The sequence below is a fragment of the Acanthamoeba castellanii genome (assembly GCF_000313135.1).
Source record: "Acanthamoeba castellanii str. Neff unplaced genomic scaffold scf7180000084759, whole genome shotgun sequence".
NCBI classification, from domain to species: domain Eukaryota; phylum Discosea; order Longamoebia; family Acanthamoebidae; genus Acanthamoeba; species Acanthamoeba castellanii.
In genome coordinates, this window is record NW_004457640.1 from 39,523 (window position 1) to 56,029 (window position 16,507).

The window sequence follows — 16,507 nt, forward strand, 5'->3', positions numbered from 1 at the left end:
GGAGCGCCTCCGCTACGCGCCGCTGGGCTGGTCCAAGACCTTTGAGTTCAACGAGTCCGACATGCGCTGCGCGCTCGACACCATCGACACCTGGGTCGACGTCGCCGCCCACGGCCGCGGCAACCTGCCCCCCGAGCGCATCCCGTGGAGCGCCCTCAAGACCCTCCTCGCGCAGACCGTCTACGGTGGCCGCATCGACAACCCGTTCGACCAGCGCCTCCTCGAGTCCTTCCTCGACCACCTCTTCCGCCCGCAGGCCTTTGACGAGGCCTTCCCGCTCACCCCCTACGCCCTCGCCGACGCCGGCGATCGCCTCACCGCGCCCGAGGGCAAGTCGCGCGAGGACTTTGCCCGCTGGGTGCGCGAGGCCATCCCCAAGCGCGAGACGCCCGGCTGGCTCGGCCTCCCCGAGAATGCCGAGATGATGCTCCTCGTCGAGGCCGGCCGACGCTCCCTCGCCCGCCTCCTCAAGCTCCAGTCCATGGAGGACGACGAGGGCCTCCTCCCGGCCTCGTCGGCCTCTGCTGCCGCGACCGAGGCCCGCCAGCGCTCGGCCGACCCGCGGCCGGCCTGGATCCAGGCTCTGCATGCCTCGGCCGACAAGTGGCTGCTGCTCATCCCGGCGCCCGCCAAGGCCCACGCCGAGGCGGCGGTAAGCGAGGAGCAGCTGCAGGACCCGCTCTACCGTTGTTTCGATCGCGAGATGCGGGCCGGCAGGTCGCTGGTGACCAAGGTGCGGCACGACCTGGGCCAGGTCATCCAGGCCTGCCGCGGCGAGATCAAGCAGACCAACTACCTGCGCGCCCTCATCACCGACCTCTCCAAGGGCGTCGTGCCCCGCGACTGGCGCCGCTATGCCATCCCCGAGTCCGTGGGCGTGGGCGCCTGGCTCGTCGATCTCGCCGAGCGCCTGCAGCAGCTCGAGCGCCTTAGCGGCGACATGCTCCGCTCGCCCCGGCCGGCCCTCACCGTGTGGCTCGGCGGCCTCTTCTTGCCCGAGGCCTTCATCACCGCCACCCGCCAGGCCGCCGCTCGCGCCCACGCCTGGTCCCTCGAGCACCTCGAGCTCCACGTGCTCCCGTCGGCTGCCGCCGCCGCCGCCGAGCCGGATGCCTTCGTCCTGCAGGGCCTCACCCTCGAGGGCGGCGCCGGCTGGCGCGAGGATCGCCTGGCGATCGTGCCGCAGCTGTTCACCGCCATGCCCGACACGGCCTTTGTCTGGCGCCACACCCCCGACCTCGCCCGCGAGCCGAAGCCGACGACCCCGTCGGTCAACGTGCCGGTCTACATCAACGGCAAGCGCACCGAGTTCCTCTTCGACGTAGACATGCCCTCGCCGGCCGACGTCACGCCCGCCACGTGGTACCAGCGTGGTCTCGCCCTCACCGCCTGGGCACGCGACAGGACATAAGCTATTGAAAGAAAGAAAGGAAAATTAAAGTGGCCCCCTCGGTCCTCCTCTTCTCCCCTTGCCTCCCCCAACTCTCTCTGTTGTTTTGTATTTTTTTAAACATCAGTTCTCAGGCTGGTCCGCGTTACCCTATCCCGTCGCCCTTATCTCTCTCCTCTTGTCTGTCTCATGAGCTCCCTTCACGTTATGTTGCCGGCAAGACCCAGTCAAGAGGATTCCAGTCGAACCTGCCTCCAAAAAAACGCAAGCGGTGCAAGGCGAGCACCCTATAAATGCAGGCCTCCTTGCACACACTTTTCTCAATAGCAATACCCCACCGCTCTACACCTCACCCTCTAAAGACTAGACAGCCCACTTGGCCCAGCCAACAACCTAACGGCCAAACCCGCACACCAAGCAGGACTTTGTTGGAAAAAAAAACAGCAAGTGTTGTGGACAGTAAGGTACAGTGTCAAAAGGGGTGGTTGAGGTCGTAGAGGAACTGCGCGGTCTGCTCGACGAACTGGGTTTTGTTGAGCTGCGCGAAGGACGAGCATCCCAACTCGTACACTGGCACGACCGTGCTCTCCAAAAGCTCCTTGGCGTCGACCTGGGCCTCGAAGAAGGTTCTCTGGATGGCTGGTACCATAGTACGACCTGAACAGCGGGTTCAGCATGAAGTAGAGGACCACCGGCACGTCTGGCACTTCCAAGAACTCCGCAAAGATCTCGAAGATGTTGGCCTCGGACTCGACCGCCAGGCTGTGCGCCATCGGGTAGACCAGGGGGTAGTGCTGGCCGTTGTAGGTCATGTTCATGATGTGCTCGAAGGGGTTGCCCAGCGTCATCCAGCGCCACAGCTCGACCTGCTCGTGGAAGACGAGGGTCAGCGCGGCAAGGTCGGTCCTGTCGGCCTTGATCAGCTGCATGATGAACACGGCGTCGGGCACGTTGAGGCTTGCCAGTAGTTGAAAGTACTGCATGAACTGTGCCACGAACGTCTGGTTTCCCCGCAGCTGAGCGAAGAGGGGATAGCGCGGGCTAATGATGGACGGCAGGTCGTGACACGACGCCGTCTGTCCTGGCACCGCCGCACTCGAAGCCTGCCAGCCAAGCAGCAGGAGGCAGCCAAGCAGCAGGAGGAGAGAGACAGGCAAGCACTCAAGCGTCATCCCCATGGTGTTGGCTTCAGCGTCGGGTCGAGAGAAGAAATGGGAGAGGAGAAATAGAAATAGGGGTTCCCAGCAATAAGCTCACCACCTGTCCCAACTTCTTTTGCCCAGTTCCCCTCGCCATTTGAGGTTGAAAGGTCCCAACTTCTTTTGCCCAGTTCCCCTCGCCATTTCCCTTCCCCTCCCGATCCTTGAGGGTGGTGTCTTGGGAAACTTCTAACGTGGATCCTGGCCTGAAATTGCACTCTCTGCCAGCAGTGGTGAAGTGCGCTTCGCCTGGGCAGGGAAATGGCGAGGGCCCTCTCCAGTCTTCCCCTCCCGGGAGCAGTGATGTAGGGGAAGGAACCCCTGCTGCAGCCACGCCGCCTGACGACGTCATGCATCAGGTTTTGCGCGAGCTGACCGAGCTGAAGCGTCGTGTCACCACGATGGAGTGGCTCCTGAGAAACTCCTCTCATCTTGGTGTTGTTTTTTTGCATCCTGCATGCTGTTTTTGAGAAACAATTTCCTTTATTGTTTTTAAAATTGTGTGTGGCACATTTGACTGTTCAGTGGACACAACAAAATTCTGTGAGGTTGTATCTGCTTATGAGTAGCTCCACTTGTTCTCTGTTGTTGAGGCAGAAGCTGGTTGTCAGATTTTGTGATATGTTCCCATTCATTGCAGTTGGTGTAGGCCATCATTACAACACTAATGAGCCATGAACCTTGCACTCATTTGAACTGAGAGGTCACAAATGACTGTGGCCATTATGCTGTGTGTGAGATTTGACATTCTTGATTTATAGGGCAGTTTTTAAAGATTTGGAACAGAATCTGTGATATTGACATGCTAGACCACTGCTGATAAGTGATATTGAGGGACTGGAGATAAAAAAGATTTCACAAAAACTTGAAACTCGCACATCCAGTTCATGGTCAACCTCACATCATTTGGGCTGAAATGGAGCACTATTCCTGAAGATGAAATTCCACCACAACAAAGCTCCATCTCACACTGATAAAATCACTCTTAACTCCACACATTCCAAGTTTTTATGAAATCACTTTCATCTCAAGTTCCTCAAATCACTTATTAGCTGGAGTATAGCATGTCAAAATCAAAGATTCTGAACATGTAGTCATTGCATATGTGTACACAATAAAGCTAGTGTCAAACATGTAGTATGTGTATGTGATAAAGTAAGTGTCTGGTTTTACAGTTTTTGTTGTTGTGTATGCACAGGTGCAAGTCACTGTGCCATCAGCCATGGCAACAACAAGGAACTGTTGAAGGTCCTGAAGGAGGTAACTGCCCCATTGCATATATGCTATTTTCAAAGCCCATTATGCTATGACATTCTATTGTGTATGTGTATGCAATAGAAGGTTTGCTTATCTATCTCCTCCTAGCCCCACAGATCATGTGAAGATCCCAGTTACAGCATCACATCTCTCATTATGATGGTATTTTAATCTGCCATTTCTCAAGATACTCCCAATTTGTTGTTATTTTTGAATTAAAACCATTTTTGTGTTGTCTAAACCATTTATATGGGCTTAAACTCACAAACAAAATCACTTTTAAAATGACTGGACCTCTCATTTCAAATACCACAAGTTATAAGGGATAAGAGCATGTATAAGATGGATGACTCTCTCTCCAATGGATAAATGCAACTTTCTGAATGAGTTCAGCTTGAGCACAACACAGTATCTGTTGCAGATTTACACCCCTCTGTGGCTACTTTGTGCACCACAACTCCTTCCATGGACCCTACCAAGGTGGTATCTTATGCTCCATGGCACCTTTCTTTTCCTCAGGTCGGATGACTGTTGTTGTGTTGCCTTTGCATATTTTCAAGGATCTGCAGGCTGTGAGCAATGCCCTGGTGGAGTTCGACCCGCTGCGGGCAAAGCTCTCCAATGCCGCCCTCGGCGCTGCCCGCAGCACGGAGCAGCTGGCCAGGCGGCGTGGACCATATTTTATTTGCATAAAATAGAGATGTTTAGCACACGGGGGGCCAGCTAGTGGGTGGAGCGGCCAATGGAGACGCCCACCTTGACGAGCGTCTCCAGAGGCTTGGCTGAGTTGGCCAGCAAGTCGGCGTCAAACTCGATCTTGCCGGGCTCGAACAGCACCAGCACAGTCGAACCTCCGAACGCTGCCCCCACAGTTAATATCACGTGCGCACCGCACACGCACACACGGACCGATCATGACGGGCCGGGGGGGGGGGTGCGCACCGAAGTAGCCGTGCTCGTCGCCCTTCTTGATGGTCTGGCCGGGCGTGGTAGTGAAGCAGATTGAGCCCACCTGCGACGCAATTGTTGGAAGCAAGTTCACCACTAATGCGTGCGCGTATGCGTGGTGTCGTACCATGGTGGCGCCAATGGCAACAAAGGTGACAAGGCCGAACTCGTCCGAGTCGATGGGGCACACCACACGCTTGTTCTCCGTGTAGACGTCGACCGACGTGTTCACCGCCACGGGATTGACCTGTGTCAAGTCGTAAGTTTCATACTTCGTTAACCGACCGCTGCTGATCGCGCACAGACCGGGGCGGGGAGAGCTCGGTACGGTGAAATAGGTGCCGTCGATCGGGGTGAAGGGGCGAAGGGTGCCGCCCACGGGCATGTGGAACCTGTGGTAGTCCTGCGGGGCCAGACGAGCGATGACCAGCGAACCGCCCTCGTAGCGCTTGGCCTGCAATGGTATATGCAAGACGGGGGGGAGAGAGAGATGAGGGTCAATTGGAGGGCCGACGCTGATGCGGGAGGGAAGGAGTGGGCGGGCGCGTACGAGGTCGGCGTTCTGGAGGAGGCTGGTGAGGGTGAAGTGGTGGCCCTTGATCCAGATCTGCTGGGCCTCGGCGATGGTGGGGAACACGTGCATGCGGCTATCGGCCGGCGACACCGCGATTTTCTGCCCATTGATTGATTAATGGGTCGCGCAAGTGAGATGGACAACGCCAACGCAACCACCACGCCGAACAGCGAGCCGAAAGAAGGGGGGAGAGAGGGAGAGAGAGAGAGGCGTACGGGGTCGGAAGGCGAAGCGAGGGGGCGAGCGCTGGGCTTGAGCTTGCGGTAGAAGAACTCGTTGAAGTTGGTGAACTTGTCCACGGTCTCGAGCATCTGTGTGCACGCCCCGGGTCCGGGCCACAACAATAAGAATAAAAAGAGGAGAGAAAAGGAAAAGGAAAAGGAAACAGAAAAGAGGGGTTGGTGACGCACCTCGTCACGGCTGAGCTGGTGGAACTCGATGAAGGGCTCGATGTCCTTGATGGAGGCCGGGTTGTTGTACTTCTTGCCCTGCTTGTTGGTCATCGACTTCATGATCTTCTTCACCGAGCTGCTGTCCACGGCTGTTTGTTTCACATGTCCCTCCGCGGTTAGCACACGGACACGACGCGACTACACGACACAACGACACAGCGACACGACACGAGCGCTGGGGAGGGGGGCTGTGTGCGGTACCGAACTTGGCGCTGCCGGTGTACATGACCCGCATGGCGATCTTGATGTAGTTGGGGATCTTCTCCTCCTCGAGCTTGCCGGTCTCGCGGTTGTGGACCATAATCTCGGCCGGCTTGCGCTTGCCCATCTCGCCCGTGGGGACCGTGAGCCGCGTGTTCCAGTTCGACACCAGAGCCGCGCCGGCCGACTGGGCCTCCGACGTCGACTACGCCCCGCCAACACCGCGACGTCGACCACCCCGTGAGAATCGATCAACAAGCGAAGGTGGTGAAGGTGGTGAAGGTGGAGTGCGTACGGTGGCGAAGGTGGTCCAGGGCAGGTTGACGTCCTTGGGGAGCATCTTCTCGACGAGCTGCCTGACGCTGTCGCTGGCGCTGGTCAGGCGCTCGCCCGACACGAGACCGTAGAGCTCGTCGAAGCTGATCTCCCCGTCCTTGTTCTCGTCGAACGCCTCCACCTGGTGGTGCACACCGCGAGCCAAGTCGACTCGATTAGTTCACGACAAGTGCGCATTCCTGAGTGCCGTGTGTGTCTGGTGTGTGGTGTGTGGTGTCTGGTGTGTCTGGTGTGTCTGGTGTGTGTACGAGGTCGTGCAGCTGGTCGTCGCTCATGGGAGCGCCGACACCTTCGAGCAGACCGGCGAGTTCGAGGTGAGAGATGCCGCCATCGCCGTTGAGGTTGAAGTAGTCGAAGATGCCCTTCCAGAAGCCCTTGTTCACCTCTGCCATGCGCGATTGAGAAAACCAAAATAACAGTTGTTGTCATTTGTGAATTGGGGAGGAGCGCGGCGTGCCTTCGGCGGTGTACACTCTGTACTTGATCTGGATCTCGCCGCGGGACTTGGTCTTGTTCTTCTTGAGCATGGTGACGGGGAACCAGCCCTCGAACTGCTTGGTCGCGTGAATGTCAGACAACTCGAGCTTGGCTTGGCCGATGTAGTCGTTCGACGACGCCTGGTTGGTGGGTGGGTGGGTGGTGGTCATAGAGTGTGAGGCGAGAGGATCCAGCACACGCACACGACGTCACAAACAGAAGCGAAGGGCCGCGGGCGAGGTAAAGTTCACCTTGTCCCAGTCCCAGACGTCGAAGAGGAGCGCATAGTTCTTCTCCAGCTCAGGCACCAGCCTGGGCGATGGTGGCAAACAAACGACATTGAGCACAGGCCAAGCCATCATAAAACAAAAAACAAAACAAAACAAAACAAAACAAAACAAAGATGAGCCACGTACACGCGGCAGGTCTCCATCCAGACGGGACTGCGGTTCTTGCGAATGACGTTGGTCGTGTGGAGCTTCCTCTCGCCCAGGCTGACCTGCGCAGTCATACAGGTCCAAGCATTAATTGCAAATTAAAGAAATGCAAAATGTTTTGGCGACCAGATTATACGGTACCGTGCAGAAAGGATCGGCGGATCCATTGAGATCCATCTTGGGGAAATCCCTGCCGCTCATGACTAGCGTTACCGGGGACGCGTTAGCCCCCCCAAACAGGACAGCCATGGGGAAAGGTCAAGGGGCCGTACTGGTGACCTCCACCACCGAGTGGTAGGACTGGGTACGGGGGCTGGGGTGCTGCATCTTGATCTGAAAGCTTCAGGCGATTCGCTTTCGAGACGAGTCAAGTTTCAAAGCTTTGGGAGACCCACGGGCTCAATTTACCGTAACGCCATGCTGGTTAAGGGGGCGGTAGTGTTGTCAGGGAACACATTTTCTTTTATTTTCTCGTGTCTCTTTCCGGGGATTAGGTGTTCTTCGTTCGCCATCTGGGAAAATAACCGGACTAAGCCCACCAAGGTGGGAGATTGGGCGCAGAGCGTAGCAGATTTACACACACAGCCCTTGGCAATGGAACACGCCGCGATGACAACCGAAGAGCGCTCGGCGGCTCTTATGCGAGTCTACCACTTTGCCGACAGCAAGCTCAAGGAGACCCTCAAGAACCCCGAGCTCACACTCAAGCTTCTTGCCCTGGCCCGCGAGGTACAATCTCCCCCCCCCCCAATCCAAAATCGCATCTACTCTCATTTAAATTAATTGACATGCTGATTTTGTGGCTCCATTTGCATTTACCGATTAAATCTAATTTGCGATACAGGCGGGTGTTGAGGATGGTTGCGACAAGGCCGTTGGCAATTTGCTCTACGAGACCGCCGGCAAGTTCCCGGCCGGTGCGCTCGAGCATCGGGCCAAGCTGTGCGCCGTGATCGGTAATGGCGAGCTCAAGAAGAAGGAGCAGCTGATCGAGGCCTTCAACTACTTCAAGAACCTCAAGGGCGACTTCAACGAGGACGCATTCAAGGCCACCGCCGGCATCGGGCTGGAGGTGACCGACGATCAGATCGTGGAGGCCATCCGCGCGCTCATTGGCGAGCGGGAGGAGGAGATCAAGGAGCGCGGCACGTGGGTGTGGATGGACCTCTTCAAGGTGCTCAAGGACCGGTTCAAGTTCCACCAGAAGGAGGCGCGCGAGCTGCTCGAGAAGGAGTTCGGCCCGATGCCCAAGGGCAAGGAGCCCGCCCGGGCCAAGCCCACCGACGCCGCGGCCGTCGAGGAGGCGCGCAAGAAGGAGGAGCGCGAGCGGGAGGAGCGCAAGATCAGCCTCAACGAGAGCATCAAGCTGCACGCGCCGCGCGACAACCCGTTCTGCAAGAAGCGCCCGGAGCTGCTCGAGAAGCACCTGCGCGAGACGGGCGGGCGCGTGGTGACGCGGTTCCCGCCGGAGCCCAACGGGTACCTGCACATCGGGCACGCCAAGGCGATGAACCTCAACTTTGGCTACGCCAAGCGCAACGGCGGGTGGTGCTACCTGCGCTTCGACGACACCAACCCGGAGAAGGAGTCACAGGAGTACATCGACAGCATCACGGACAGCGTGCGGTGGCTCGGGCACGAGCCCTACAAGGTCACCCACGCGGCCGACTACTTCGACCAGCTCTACGAGTTCGCCAAGGAGCTCATCCGCCGGGACAAGGCCTTTGTGTGCCACCAGACCGCCGACGAGATGAAGGCCGGGCGCCAGGCGCGCCGCGAGACCGGCGTGCCGCACCCGAGCCCATGGCGCGACCGCCCGATCGAGGAGTCGCTGCGGCTGTTCGAGGACATGCGGATGGGCAAGTTCAAGGAGGGCGAGGCCACGCTGCGCATGAAGCAGGACCTGACGAGCCACAACCCGTGCCTGTGGGACCACGTGGCCTACCGCGTCAAGTTCGTACCGCACCCGCACGCCGGCGACAAGTGGTGCATCTACCCGTCGTACGACTTTACGCACTGCATCTGCGACTCGATCGAGAACATCACCCACTCGCTGTGCTCGCTTGAGTTCGAGGTGCGGCGCGAGTCCTACGAGTGGGTGCTCGACGCGCTCGACATCTACCGCTCGCCGCAGATCGAGTACAGCCGGCTCAACATCACCTACACGGTCATGTCCAAGCGCAAGCTCATCCAGCTCGTCGACGAAAAGTACGTCACCGGCTGGGACGACCCGCGCCTGCTCACCGTCAACGGCCTCCGGCGACGCGGCTACACGCCCGAGTCCATCAACGCCTTCTGCGAGCGCGTCGGCGTCACCCGCACCTTCAACATGCAGGACTACGAGCTCCTCGAGGAGTGCTGCCGCCAGGACCTCGAGGTGCGCGCCGACCGCGCCATGGTCGTGCTCAACCCGCTCCGCGTCGTCCTCACCAACTACCCCGAGGACCGCGTCGAGGACCGCGCCATGCCCGTCCACCCCGACCCCGCCCAGAACCGCGGCACCGTCGCCATCCCGCTCTCGCGCGTCGTCTACATCGACCGCAACGACTTCCGCCTCGAAGACTCGCCCACCTACTACCGCCTCGCCCCCGGCAAGGAGGTGCGCCTCAAGTACGCCTACAACATCCGCTGCACCCAAGTGATCCAGGACGCCGACGGCAACGTCACCGAGCTCCGCGCCGAGGTCGACCTGGCCAACACCAACAAGCCCAAGGGCAACATCCACTGGGTGGCCCAGCCGGCCCCCGGCGTCGAGCCGATGGCCATGGAGGTGCGCATCTACGACCGCCTCTTCAAGTCGCGCCTGCCCGAGGGCACCAAGGAGGAGCCCAAGAACTTCCTCGACGACATCAACCCCGACTCGCTCCACGTCATCCGCGGCGCCTTGGCCAACCCGCACCTCAGGTCCGCCAAGCTCTACGACCGCTTCCAGTTCGAGCGCGAGGGCTACTTTGTCGTCGACAAGGACTCGACCGAGGACCACCTCGTCTGGAACAGGATCGTCACCCTCAAGGAGGACAAGCTCAAGGACGCCAAGCAATAGATGATCATCGTCGTCCCTCCCCCCCTCAAACTGTAACTGGCCCACCATGAATGCTACTCGTAGTCATCGTGAGCAACAAGAGCGTTCCTCAACATAGACAACAAAGAAAGCGAGAATCGCCAACGATGAGGTGGGATCGTCATTACGGCTTCTTCCGTGGCCGCAACTCCGCAACCCCGCGTGGCCCACTTCTTTGCGCGCCAAGAGATTGAATCGCTCTGTGAGACCATTACAAGGATGCGAAGGACTGCTGTCTTCGGCGTGACTGCTCAGGGTGGCCTCTCTTTGGGTGGAAAGAGCGGCGCCCGATCTGCTACGGCTCTCTTCAGATCATCCTCTCCGATTGCCGCTACTAGCGATCGCCGAACGTATTCGGTGGAGAAGAAGCAGCCCAAGGTGCTCATTACTGGCGCGCTGGGGCAGATCGGTACCGAGTTGGTGCCGCTTCTCAGGCAGCAGTACGGAGCTGAGAACGTCGTGGCGAGCGATGTGCGCAAGGCCAGCGGCCCCGTCGGTGATGGAGGGCCATTCGCCTACCTCGACATCCTGAACATGGCCGATCTCGAGCGCCTCGTCGTTGAGCACAAGATCGACTGGCTCATTCACAACGCCTCCATCCTGTCGGCGGCCGGCGAACGCAATCCGCAACTCGCGCTCGAGATTAATGTGAAGGGCCTCACCAACGCGCTCGAAGCGGCCAAGAGGCACAACCTTCGCATCTTCGCGCCCTCGAGCATCGCCGCATTCGGTCCATCGACGCCGCGCGATGCGACGCCCGATCTCACGATTATGCGTCCCACCACCGTCTACGGTGTGTCTAAGCTCTATGCCGAGCTCCTTGGGGACTACTACCACCGCCGCTGGGATGTAGACTTCCGTTCGCTTCGCTACCCTGGCGTGCTCTCCTCCGTGGCTCCTCCTGGTGGTGGCACCACCGATTACGCCGGTACCACCTCCCTCTTCCCCATTCATTATCTCTTGGCTTTTCTGATCTTTCCCCCTACCTCGCACTTCGAAACAACAGTGGACATCTTCTACTGGGCGCTGCAGAAGGGCGAGTTCAAGTCGTTCCTCAACAAGGACAGCGCGTTGCCCATGATGTACATGCCCGACTGCCTCAAGGCCACCACCATGCTCCTCGAAGCTCCCACCGAGGCCCTCAAGCAGCGGTGCGTTGTCAAGACTCTCTCCTGTTCGCCCTCGATTACCGCCGTGTACGCGTTCGCTCACTCCAGACCGCACGTGCCTGCGTGCGTGTGGCACCACGCAGAACCTACAACGTGACGGCCATCTCCTTCACTCCCGAAGAGCTTGCGGCAGCCATCAAAAAGCGCATCCCTAACTTCCGCATCACCTACGAGCCTGGTACGTCTCCACTGGGGCAGCGCTGGTGTAGGTGACCAACCCGAGCGAGCGCTAACGCATAGTTGCCGTCTCTCTCTCTCTGCAGACTTTAGGCAGGCGATCGCCGACAGCTGGCCTGCGAGCTTGGACGACTCGATGGCCCGGAAAGACTGGGGTTGGAAGCACGATTTTGATCTCGAGGCCATGGTGGACGGTACACGCACCCACAATGCCCTTTCCTCCTCGCCCGAGTGTGAATTCGCTGCTCACCACCAATACGCCTCTCTTGCCCGCCGTTTGGTCATACAGACATGCTTGCCAAGCTGAGGATCAAGCTGGGCATCAAGCAGTAGAGTAACGTACACACCAGCCATACGCACTAGACCTCGCTTCTCGAGGCCATTTTTATGTAATAAACGAACAACGCTTGTGGTCAGCCGTGTCAACGGGTGGCGAAGGTGCTGGTGCGGGGATGAAGGCCACGGTGCTGATGTTGACCCGTAAGAAGCCGAAGAACTGGGCTACGGGGTCAATGGTCACCGTGATGCCGACCGACATGACCTCGCCGTAGCTGTTGAGGCTGCACGCGAGGCCAGCGCCCCGGGAGGACTTGAAGATCGTGCGCTGAGAAGGACCATAGTGCTTTAGCGTTCAACTGGCCGTCCAACTCCACGATCTACAGAGACAGTGAGCACGAAGTTGGTAGATAGGGCCTCCTCATCATCAAGTTCACCAGTTCCCCGAGGCCATCTCCCCAGACGCCGCCAAGGTGCTCCAGCGCGTGCTGCCCAACCCAGCCCCTCCCGCAGCTGGAATTGGGCGAGTACGAGGAGGTCATGCTGCAGGTGCGTGTCACCATTACCTTGTGGTGTGATCTGTGTGTCTCGTGTGCGCGTGCGTGCGTGCGTGCGTGCGTGCGTGCGGTCGGTGCTCATCATTGTCGCGTGTGCCAAATGTCATCAGGACTATGGCACGTCGGAGCGCGAGCGGCAACCACGGCAACGCAAGGCGTGTGGCCTACGACGAGGACGAGGGGCTTCCGCCTGGCCTGCACCCCAGCAGTAGCCGCCTACCTCTTCCCCTCGCCAGCGGTAACATCATGGAATTTAATAGATCAAACTCCTTCATCGACCCAAGCACCCCACGCTTCCCCTCTGAACACACCCACCCAAGCACACTCTGCGTGTCGTCCATGAGCGCACACACGCACCAGTGGCCTAAAGAGTAATGTCGTTGTGGTTCGTTTGTTAAGGTTGTGGAGGAGGGAAGGGGATTGATTGTTTTTGGCTTGTAGAGGAGGGAAGGGGTCGACCGTTTGAAGAACTTCGCGGTGCGTGCAGTGCGAAGCCGATCGGCGACCAGAGGCTGCCCACAGCAAGCTGCGGGCATGAGTGCCAGCTGGTCCCCCACGAGAAATAAGTTTAATCTTGATGTGAAGCAGGAACGCTTCACTACCAGAGATTAAGCTGATAAGAACAGATACTACACTTGATCTTAGCCAAAAGGCCGAGAAGATACTTTCCCTGGTGGCCTCTCGCCGCTCTTGACCCGCCCCGCGATTTTGCACTTGTGGGTTGGCAAAAGCTGCAACCATTTTTGTCGACACACACAAGTTGTTTGATGAAGCGCGCTACGGTGTTGTGTCCTACGGATAGGACACTGCAATCGAGCGTCACAAACATCACGCCCCTGATGTCCCCTTTAAGGCCACACTATACTTGTGGGTGATGGCAGGGATTCAAGACAGCAGTGTTGTGAGCTTGGCCAAGACACAGTGGTTTCCACCTTTTGGTGCCAAAGTGAAAAAGGGTAAGGGGGTACCAATAATAGAGGGCTGTGGCAAGCACCAATGATAATCACTGCAAACACAAGGGGTGCAGAGGTCTGAGATTGATTTCAATAAGGAGGGGAGGTCAGGTGAATCATGGAGGTGGCTAATAAGCTGAGCTTCTAGCAAGGTTGTTTCAACAGATCTCAAAAGAAGAGGGTGATGGCTGTAGTAGTGGTTTAGGGGTAAGTAATGTGTGGTAGAAATGTAAGTTGGAGAAGCTGCATAACGAGTGGTGTGGGTGAAAGTTGTGGAATTTTTAATCCTGCTGGAGGGACTATTGTGGGACAGAGTGGCGCACTTTTTTTTCCTTCTTCCATGGCCAAAAAGAAGAAAAGAAAAAAAGAACGGCTTGCTTCCAGACAACAGTGATCGGCACAATGGAGCTGCCCTCTGGCGATGGCGAGAAGGGCAGGATTTACTTCGGTGCGTAATGCCCCGCAATTGATGCGTTGAAAATTTGATAAAGAATTTCGATTGCTAACCGGGCGGGGCGGCTTTGCAGGCACTCTCGAGAAGCAAGGCCAGCAGCTGGTGCAGCAGCAGGCCAAGGAGCCGGAGGGGCAGATGGAGCTCGAGACGCTGCCCTTTTCGCACGGTATCGCCGAGTCACAAGAGCGCCACTCGGCCCTCCTCGAGCAGCTCGAGCTCAGCAAGCGAGCGCGCCAGATTGCAGTGCCCACCAGCGACCCCATGGTCCGTGCACGCCTGCGCGAGCTGGGCGAGCCCATCACCCTCTTCGGCGAGCAGGTACGCACGCATCACTCCTTCTTCTTCTTTTCTTCCTCTCGCCTTTTCCCTCTCTCTTCATCTACTTGCTCTACTTCTCCTTCTTCTTCTTCTCGTGAGAAGAGAGAGACTGAGCGTCTTGTCGTGTCTCTTCCCTTTTACTCGGCCCGCACAGCCGCCCGAGAGGAGAGAGCGGCTTCGCGAGGTGCTGTCGCGGATGGACGTGACGCAGGCCGTGCCAGCCACCGCCGCTCCCGCCCCACTGGCGGCGCCCGCCACCGGCGCAGCCGGCGCCAAGAAGCGCAACGACAAGGTACCTTGCGATGTGTTTGTTTGTCTCTCTCTCTGCCCGATGATCTCTCCCCATTCTGATTCTCTCTTCTTTTTGCTCAACTGGGCCGCTGCTTCGATCCAATCACGCGTTGGTTGGTTGGTTGGCCCAGATGCAAGAGCAGCCCTACTTCACGGAGGGAAGTGCCGATCTGAAGGCCTCGCGCCGCCTGATCGCCGACTACTCGCTGCGAAAGTGCGTTCACCACCACCACCACCACCGCCCCACATCGACCACCCATGGTTGCGTGCGTGGATTGGATCCTCCGCCTTCATTGGGTTGCTAACTGCACGCTCTCTGGTTTCGTCTCCTCTCCTCTCCTTTGTGTGTACCAGAGCCCAGCAGCGGGTGGGACGAGCCAAGAGGAAGAGAGAGGAGGGCAATTTCGAGGAGGAGCTCCGCAAAGCAGCCGCCAGTCGCGAGTGTCTGCGGGTGCACCCTTCCCACCCTCCCACGCCTTCCTCTGTTGGTCGATCCCACGTGCGTCCACTTCTGTCGCTCACTCGCGCCATGTTTGCTTTGCTCTCTGGTGGTGGTGGTGGTTTGGGGGGGGGGCTTGCAGAGGTTCTCCAACGCGGCCAGTCAGATCGGCGACGACAGACCTCTGTCGTACTGCGCCTTCTCTCCCGACTCCTCGATCCTGGCCACCGCCTCGTGGAGCGGCCAGTCGAAGCTGTGGAGCGTGCCCTCGTGCGACCTCAAGACCACACTCAAAGGTAACCTCCCCCGTCGCCTCTCGCACGCGCACCTTCCTTCCGGCTTCGAAGCTCACGCGTGGTGGTTCGGCCCGCTGTGCCGTCCCCTTCTTGACCAGGCCACGGGGACCGTGTGGGAGCCATCGTTTTCCATCCGCGCTCGTGCCTCGGACAGGAGTCCGGCGCACTCAACCTGGCCTCGTGCTCCTCCGACCGCACCGTCAAGCTGTGGTCGCTCGACAGGTACTCCATCACCCCTCAACCAACCCACCCCCACCCACCCACTCCGCTCGGCTTGGCGTGGCGCTGACCACTGGTGACGTTATTATTGGTTCCCACAGTCCGAGCCCCATAGGGTCGCTGGAGGGACACACGGACCGAGTGTCGCGATTAGCGTTCCACCCGAGCGGACGGTTCATCGGCACGACGGGGTTCGACAAGACGTGGCGCCTCTGGGACGTGGAGAAGGGCCGGGAGCTGATGGTGCAGGAGGGCCACTCGCGCGAGGTCTACGGGATCGCCTTCCAGTGCGACGGCTCGCTCGCCGCCACCAGCGGCATGGACGGCTACGGCCGCGTGTGGGATCTGCGGACGGGGCGATCAGTCATGCTCCTCAAGGGCCATGCCAAGTCGGTACCGTGCACCTTCTCTCTCTCTCTCTCTCTGGATGTGCTGGGCGTGCCGTGCACGGCGAGGCGTGTGGTTGCGTGCTCGTGTGTGCTGACGTCGTCGTTGTGGCCTGCCTTCTCCCGGGTGTGTGTGTGTCATGTGTGTGTATGTGTGTGTGCAGGTGCTGGGCATCGACTTTGCGCTGAACGGCTACCAGCTGGCCACGGGCTCGGACGACCACACGGTCAAGATTTGGGACCTGCGAAAGAAGCGATGCTCCTACACCATCCCGGCCCACTCGTCGCTGATCTCGCACGTCAAGTTCCAGCCCAGCGAGGAGGGCCAGTTCCTGCTGACGGCCTCGTTCGACGCCACGTGCCGCCTGTGGTCCACGCGCGACTACGCGCCCATCACTACCCTCGCGGGCCACGAGGGCAAGGTGCTGTGCGCCGACATCTCGCCGGATGGGCGCTACATCGCTTCGTCGTCCTTCGACAGGACGTGGAAGCTGTTTGCCGAGGACCTCGCCTACTTCTGATCAGCTGAGGTGGACAGACCAAAGAGCGAAGTGTTTTTTTGTTAACAAAAATCACCCATTGGTAGCACACGGTGAACTTTCCGAAGCCGATCGCGGGAAATCGGGGCCTGGTGATTTGC

General features: G+C 58.8%; 6 protein-coding genes and 1 pseudogene across 6 annotated transcripts in view; 4 read left to right on the forward strand and 3 right to left on the reverse strand.

Moving 5' to 3' along the window:
- Positions 1–1,411, forward strand: part of ACA1_396150 (Dynein heavy chain protein) — a gene marked incomplete at both ends in the record, with an annotated part of 14,728 nt that extends 13,317 nt beyond the window's left edge. Inside the window, 3 exons of the mRNA XM_004351555.1 lie at positions 38–100; positions 137–433; positions 605–1,411. Of these exons, the coding sequence (XP_004351607.1) occupies positions 38–100; positions 137–433; positions 605–1,411 (1,167 nt within the window). The remainder of the gene's footprint in view (positions 1–37; positions 101–136; positions 434–604) is intronic.
- A 451-nt stretch (positions 1,412–1,862) lies between these two features.
- ACA1_396160 lies at positions 1,863–2,568 on the reverse strand (annotated as a pseudogene).
- Positions 2,569–4,569: 2,001 nt separating this feature from the next.
- ACA1_396170 (phosphatidylserine decarboxylase) lies at positions 4,570–6,749 on the reverse strand (the record flags this gene model as incomplete). The annotated part of the gene is made up of 10 exons (XM_004351556.1): positions 4,570–4,706; positions 4,789–4,858; positions 4,922–5,041; positions 5,123–5,248; positions 5,345–5,467; positions 5,584–5,679; positions 5,779–5,909; positions 6,022–6,226; positions 6,317–6,478; positions 6,606–6,749. 10 exons carry the CDS (start codon positions 6,747–6,749, stop codon positions 4,570–4,572), a joined length of 1,314 nt encoding a protein of 437 aa, XP_004351608.1.
- Positions 6,750–6,782: 33 nt separating this feature from the next.
- Positions 6,783–7,598, reverse strand: ACA1_396180 (C2 domain containing protein; the record flags this gene model as incomplete). Its single annotated transcript, XM_004351557.1, has 5 exons — positions 6,783–6,974; positions 7,086–7,146; positions 7,251–7,333; positions 7,413–7,474; positions 7,544–7,598. The coding sequence occupies 5 exons, from the start codon at positions 7,596–7,598 to the stop codon at positions 6,783–6,785; spliced, it is 453 nt and encodes a 150-aa protein (XP_004351609.1).
- A 282-nt stretch (positions 7,599–7,880) lies between these two features.
- On the forward strand, positions 7,881–10,314 carry ACA1_396190 (glutamine-tRNA ligase; the record flags this gene model as incomplete). Its single annotated transcript, XM_004351558.1, has 2 exons — positions 7,881–8,000; positions 8,116–10,314. 2 exons carry the CDS (start codon positions 7,881–7,883, stop codon positions 10,312–10,314), a joined length of 2,319 nt encoding a protein of 772 aa, XP_004351610.1.
- A 237-nt stretch (positions 10,315–10,551) lies between these two features.
- ACA1_396200 (Lthreonine dehydrogenase) lies at positions 10,552–12,011 on the forward strand (the record flags this gene model as incomplete). Its single annotated transcript, XM_004351559.1, has 5 exons — positions 10,552–11,260; positions 11,339–11,483; positions 11,585–11,679; positions 11,765–11,872; positions 11,968–12,011. The coding sequence occupies 5 exons, from the start codon at positions 10,552–10,554 to the stop codon at positions 12,009–12,011; spliced, it is 1,101 nt and encodes a 366-aa protein (XP_004351611.1).
- A 1,855-nt stretch (positions 12,012–13,866) lies between these two features.
- ACA1_396210 (U4/U6 small nuclear ribonucleoprotein Prp4, putative) lies at positions 13,867–16,388 on the forward strand (the record flags this gene model as incomplete). Its single annotated transcript, XM_004351560.1, has 9 exons — positions 13,867–13,912; positions 13,992–14,236; positions 14,391–14,528; positions 14,659–14,741; positions 14,882–14,978; positions 15,109–15,262; positions 15,361–15,484; positions 15,583–15,874; positions 16,032–16,388. 9 exons carry the CDS (start codon positions 13,867–13,869, stop codon positions 16,386–16,388), a joined length of 1,536 nt encoding a protein of 511 aa, XP_004351612.1.
- Positions 16,389–16,507: the final 119 nt, after the last annotated feature.